The following is a 6,694-nucleotide window of genomic DNA, read 5'->3' as shown; positions in this document are numbered from 1 at the left end:
AAATGCGGACCGAGTATCACAGAGCAAACATGATACTACCACGAAACCTATACTTCTTGCAAAGTGGAAGAAAGGTATGAGAGGCAAAGCAAGTTGATTGACATGGCTCAGACCTCACCTGGCCTTTGGATGGGAGCCAAATGGCGACTCGTGGGACCGAGAGACGTGGGGAACTACTTGTGTGCATCCTTGCCTGGTCTTGCTGACCTTCTCTTCCGTCTCCGTTGCTTCTAGCTAGGCTGAGTAGCTTGCTGCAGCGATCTTGCTCTGTTTTTTCTTTCTTTTACTTCTGCCGTTCTACTTGCCGCTACCTATTGCGTTCTTGCAACGTGAGTTCATGTGTGTTTCTTGGGGGCTGAGCAATCCTCCGTCTTCTGCTCATCTCGTCACCACAGCATCGTCATTCTTGTGCACGTCTCTGTGGTGATCTTCTGTAATTTCTGAACTTTCTCCTCTATCAATGCAATGATACGCCGTCTAAGCGTATTCGAGAAAATAAAATCATGTATGTGTGACCAAGAAACGTGGGAGTACCGTAGCACTAGCGCACTATCATTGTTGGCTGAAATCCATTTTGAGATCATCATGGCAATATAAAATAAATTTTCACGCTTATGTATCTCAGCTTCTCCCTGACAGGCTTTACACCCGAATTATAAGTTCGGTCCCGTATTTGTGTCCTGATCGAGGATGGAGACGGGGTAGCTGTCTACCAAATGTTGAACAGGTGCCATGGCCATACACCCTCAGCCCAGGCGATCTCAGTAACTTGCGCAGTCAAAGCCGAGCGCCGAGCAGGAACCAGCACCACCGACCATCCTGTCGAGCAGGAAGAAGGATCAGACCACCCGCACGGTGTACAGCAGCGACGTTCCCAACGGTTTCCCAAACTCGGAGTTCTCATGCGCCATTGACGGCAAGTCAGCTGGCGAAGGGGCATAGTGTGGACGGTTAAGCTGCTGCAGAGGCTGGGGTAGAAATGAAGTGCCTGCAAGCAAGCTCTGCTCCGACCATATGCATCCACCCGTGATCATTCTAGTGTGTCATGTGAAGAGGGCTGCACTGCAGTGCACTACTGTTCAAACCATCTTCACTTCCTGATTATGCTTCACACTTCTGTTTAACCTGTTTTCACCGGGAAGGACCGGCTTCTGCCAGTTAGTTGCAACTCTTTCATCCATGCATCTTTAACAAAATTGTGTAGGGAAAAAGACCATGCCGCCACGAGTGGGAAGATTTCACTCGCGGTACCCGGACACCGTCAAAGCACATGTTAACATCTTTGCCCCAAAGAGTAGCAACGCAAATTCCTGGGCAACATCGACTGTAGATGGAAATCTAGGGGCTGTATCCTCCTCATCTATCAAACCTTAAGTTTCAATGTTCTTCTGCCTGTTACAACAAACACAACAAAAACAGTGGTGACCGCAATCCCAAGACAAAATGAGGCGACCTTCCACCAGGTAGAGCAACTCCAGGACTCGCAGACAGCATCTATCCAGTCCTGAAGAAAGGAATGGCCACAAGGACATAAGAAATGAGACCACGTAATAGTGTTACAAAACTAGAAATTGTACATGAAACAGGCTCTAAAATCAAATCAGAAAGGCTAAGATCGTATTGGATTCGACGACATGCCTTGGGCATGGCAAAATTAAGATTTGACCTATCATGCTTATACATGGTATAACTGTTCATACTATGTATACAGGTCGATGATGGACTTATGTGAGCACGCTCATACTTCCTTTTGTTTGGTAGATTATATACACATCGTTTGGTACAAAGCTGTGATTTGGTGTCCGAGCTCACGCACATGCGCGTCTTGCTTGCAAAAAAAATTCGGATTTTTTGGAAAAAAGATTCTATTTTTTATGGTGTTACTGTTCACCGGGCTCAGAGGTGGATTATCGTTGTTTGGTAATTCTTTTACCTAACAGGATGTCCTGAGTCCCTGAATTTGGGTACGAAAGGTTGAAGGGACAACATACGTTTAGGGAGGAATAATTAGATGAGCTTGACCAAACCTTTTGATCTGTCAATTGTTTGCGTTGCACCACCATGGGATGCTGGCCTACATATGAGCTTGACCGAACCATTTGATCTGCCAATTGTTTCTGCTGCACCACCATCGGATGCTGGCCTTTAAGCATAAGATGTTCTTGTTCAAAAATCTTCTTAGCATGCTCATAGAGTTCCATGTCAAGGCTGTTCAGTGAGATAATTTGATTCAGAATTGCCTCAGGTACATGACGCCTTGCCTGGAAACAAAAAGTGTAATCTTAGACTTTCACCAAACTTTACAGAGAATACAGGAATAGTTGAGAAACAAAACAATGTGTTCGCTGACATAGAATTAAACTGATTCAACAACTTAATTTGGATACCATAGATGACATCATTTAATAAGCACGTTACAAAATTGTGTCCTTTAATATTCCTGGTTCTCATGTATACTTATTTCCGGGTTCTGACACAAAGGAAAAAAGATTCAGGTATGTCATGATAATTTTTCAATGCCAGTAACATAGAAGAAAAATGAATAAATATCAAATCACAGGCATTTCATCCCCTTCAATACTCACCGCCTTCGTAAAATTTGCCGCCGCGACCTTCTTTAGGGATATTCTGCGACGGCTAGATTGGGACTTTCGCAGTTTTGCAATGCAACCCTCGTAAGTTTCCATCAGTTTACCAACAGTCATCTGCCGTCAACAATAACATCACGTTAGAGATGGCAAGATAACAATAAAGAAACTGTGAATATAAATCACAGTTCAGGTAGATGTATTACATTTCCTTTTCCATGATCATCCTCAGTAGTGTTCAGAGCTTCATTATTTTTCCAGCCATGGGTGCTATTCTATCAGGAAAACAAAAAAAGTAAGTACAACTGTAAATATCCAAACCATCTTATGCAATGCAAACAACTCAATTGTAAATCTTAGCCACCCTATTACCATATGTTCATTTGTTTCTTCATCCTCTGGATCCAGCATGGACGAGTGAGAGTCTGAGAAAAAAATATAAAATATTAGATTCTTTGCTTTTGTACAAGTACATCCAAAATCTGGAGCACCACACAGTAAGAACAGAGACAACACTACTACAAACACTGTTGTCTTTTTATGTCATTTCACGAAATTTACTGGTTTAACAAAATACTGTTTTCCTGTCCAAATTGTTTAAATATGCAGCAAAGCTTCCTGATAATAAAGTTTAGGTTTCAGGAACTAACTCCTTCAAACAAAATACTGCTTACACATGCTGCTGCACGAGAGCCTTCTTCCCACTTGGACGAGCATTGTTGAATGACATGTTATCTTTTTATGACTCATTCTTGCAACTCACATGTCTTGTTATGTACCAACACCTAATTCTCCTTGCTTTATGAATTATGACAAGAAAAATGTAATTATGTATTGCTATTTAATTCATGGAAGTCTGATCCAACATATTGTTCTCTTATCTTCCAGATTTAACAGAAACATAAATGAGGGGTTACTACTCTTCAGTTTATGAAGCTACTATATAACATAAGCACGACTTCTGCAGCTGTGTGATAAAGGAGAAAGGCTGCAAGCTTTCACGTTTTCGTACCAGTGCCACTGGGTTGATCTTCCTGAACATCTAACTTCAACGCTCCAGATTGTGAAAGCACTTGTGCTCCTACCATATGAGCGAACAACCTTGCAGATTCCTCATGATCCTCTGTAAGTCCTATGTACAGCATACGGTCCAGCCTGTTCTGTGATTGAAAATAATGATACTCATTACAGCAGGAAGAATTTAAGAAGTATAAATCTAACTTGGCTTAGGAAATGAAATGTAATATGGTTAACTAAATGTCAGTGGCATAGAGCTTATAGTCGCAATGCACAGATCACTGATGTTTGTATGCGAAAGAATGGAATTATGGACTTTGCACGTTGGCCAATGGAGTGCACATGGAAACAATTTTCATGAATTGAACTTTTTGATTTTTGGTACATACCTTAGCAACTTGAAGCACAAAACGACCAAGATCAGGGTACTTTCTAACACAATGTCGAACCTCATGTGCGCCATCGAAGTAAGAATTATTTGTTAGCCCAGTGATCTGCCGAGGTAACATGGGAAAGCAAAAAAATCAGCAGCCAGATTTTTCAAGCTGGCCGTAATACGAGAACCCTGGGACAATGGCACACCGCATATGGCACTGGGATATAGAAATGAAAAAAAAAAACACTTAATGACTGAATATTTAAGTTATTTATGAAAAAGGAGCAGAAAGAAAATATAAGTTTCTTTTCCACTTCATTTTGAAAAAGGTTTTTTGGCCATTTCACTTTGGAATTAAGCCTTATCAAATGCTTATTTGGTCTACCATTCAGCTGGCAGAAATGAATAAAGTGGATTAAATAATGTTTTGTGGGGCAAAAAAAGAAAACTGCATGTACATAAGTTTAATTGGGCAAGTCCATCATGGTTCTCTGTTTTACTTCCAAATGACAACAATCATTTAAAGGAGTAGTGCATCTTAGCCAATGGTCACACATTTATCAAAAATTGTGGCATTTATACATTTAATAATAAATTTCGTGTAGAGTACACCTTAGTCAACGACTCGAGGTCACACATTGACTGAAGGTAGTGGGGATATATACAATTAATAACAGGCTTTATTTCGCCTTCCAAAAATGTAGAAACTTGACTTAATGGATCAAACTGCTAATTTACGACCACAGCAAGTGACATTGCATAATTTCTTACAAAGCATAAGGACTAATATATTGGAGTCAAGCCAATTGCATTTTACAGTTTCCAGTATACAACAGAGAGTAAACAAGTAAAGGCATAGAAAGCAATGCTTTCACAGAAGTTTGCATACCTGAAAGGTAGCTCCATTATGAATGATTTCATGGGCAACAGGGTCATTGATGTACTGGTGCAATGGCATAACCATGTCTTCCACATCGTATGCATTAATTTTCTTGCTACTTGGCACGCTGTCATTCCCTCTAGCATCTCTCTGACAGATGAAAAAATCTCTTATCTTATTGCAAGAACATGTACAACTGATAAACCATACATTAGCTCTATGTGTTAACTAATTCCAAAATATATCTGAAGACACATTCCTAACCATTCACATCAACTGAAGTATTAACACTAATACCCCGATAGACCCAGATGCCATGTAAAATAAGAATAAGGATCACACTTGAAACCCTCCCTGTAAGAACTCTTAAGAGCTGATTCTAACAAAGTTTCAAATATGGAGACACTATCAATATATACAGAACAAAGGCGAAAAACATTTTTTTTCTTAAAAAAGATGGAAGTAAGCATACCCTGGCGAAAAGATCTTCTCTCATCCATGGAACCAAGTATTTCCAAGGCCATATGTCCAGTGTACTTACAGCACGTGATTTTGTTAACACACGGCTGGTCATTGTCTTGGCAGATGTTAAGTTTGGATGCACAAGAAATCTGGCTGCAACTTCCACGGAGAACTCATACGTGCTAAACACACGATCAACTGGATTTCGTAGTATTGTGACCACGGAAGTCCTCTCCCTTGGCAGCTTGGAAGTTAAGCTATAGTCATCATGGCTAACAACTAGCGTGCAATCAGGATGGCTGACATGAAGGCAAAAAACATACCATTAGTAACTATAAAAAAATTGCAACTATATTTGTGCAACAGGTATTTTCGTTATAGCTGAACACTGTATCAATACTAACTAACTATCTCACAGGCTCACAATTTGTTGGCATAACACATACAAGGGTCACAATCCATGCAATTTCTCAATTACCAACTTCAAATTATAGTGCTTATGAACATGCCGGAATGAAGTAACAGGACATTTTAGCCAGGTAAGCGCCAGAATGTCATTCCAATATATATGAAAATATCCTGAACCATAGGCACTGCAGCCATCGTGATGAAAATCAGGAAATTAATGGATCACTTTCTAAGCACTATTTACAGACAACAGAGCTGTTGTTCCTGTTTGGCCAGTCAACATGAAGTTTCAATAAAACCCAGATGAACACAACAACTCGGCAAAGCAGAGAACAAAACCTCCTCACCTCGGGTCGAACCGCAGCTTATCATAGGAGCGGGGGCATTCCTGAGCATTCGTATACAGCTTCTTCAAGAAACTGCCAGGCAACAGTTAGTATGAGATTATCAGTACAACACAATCGCAGACGAGGACGAACCGAACAGTTCGAAGGCCTACCAGTGGAAGTAGGTACGCCCACCGGTTCTAGGAATGTGAAGGAAGAAGAGCAAATCCTTGAGGTTCAGTTTGTCTCCGGCATTGTCGCCCTCCCCGGCTGAGTCCGCCCAGCCCTTGACCGCCCCCTCGCAGCGCGCGTAGTCGTCAGCGGAGCTGACAAGCGGAAGCACTGTCACTGCAACAGCAGGAGGGTACCATCAGCACCGGGAAAATCAGAGCAGGGCGCCGTGATTTCGCCAGAGTAATTCAACGGAAAACGATCCTACCAACACGAGGGAGGGATGGAGGGGTTACCTGACACGGCGAGGAGCGCGAGGACGAGGGCGAGCGGCCGCGCCATGGATTCGGCGGGCGGCGCGCAGATCCGAGGCGCGGCGCGGCGATTGAGGAGAGGATGGGGACTAGGAAGCGAGAGCGAAGCAGCGAAGGAACCGGGGGAGGGGGGCGAGGGCGCACGCACGCAC

General features: G+C 42.2%; 1 protein-coding gene across 1 annotated transcript; it reads right to left on the bottom strand.

Annotated features, from left to right (window-relative positions):
- Positions 1–1,128: 1,128 nt before the first annotated feature.
- LOC119329705 (protein-tyrosine sulfotransferase-like) lies at positions 1,129–6,688 on the bottom strand. Its single transcript, XM_037602778.1, has 12 exons — positions 6,525–6,688; positions 6,231–6,405; positions 6,079–6,150; positions 5,334–5,622; positions 4,871–5,011; positions 3,995–4,099; positions 3,601–3,748; positions 2,961–3,013; positions 2,795–2,863; positions 2,586–2,705; positions 2,028–2,261; positions 1,129–1,504 (listed from the first exon to the last, which is right to left on the bottom strand). The coding sequence occupies exons 1-12, from the start codon at positions 6,568–6,570 to the stop codon at positions 1,364–1,366; spliced, it is 1,593 nt and encodes a 530-aa protein (XP_037458675.1). The 5' UTR covers positions 6,571–6,688; the 3' UTR covers positions 1,129–1,363.
- Between the last annotated feature and the right edge of the window lie 6 nt (positions 6,689–6,694).

The sequence above is a fragment of the Triticum dicoccoides genome, chromosome 7A, assembly GCF_002162155.2.
Source record: "Triticum dicoccoides isolate Atlit2015 ecotype Zavitan chromosome 7A, WEW_v2.0, whole genome shotgun sequence".
Classification (NCBI taxonomy): domain Eukaryota; kingdom Viridiplantae; phylum Streptophyta; class Magnoliopsida; order Poales; family Poaceae; genus Triticum; species Triticum dicoccoides.
The sequence above is the reverse complement of the archived record's forward strand: the minus strand, read 5'-3'. Positions and strand labels throughout refer to the sequence as shown.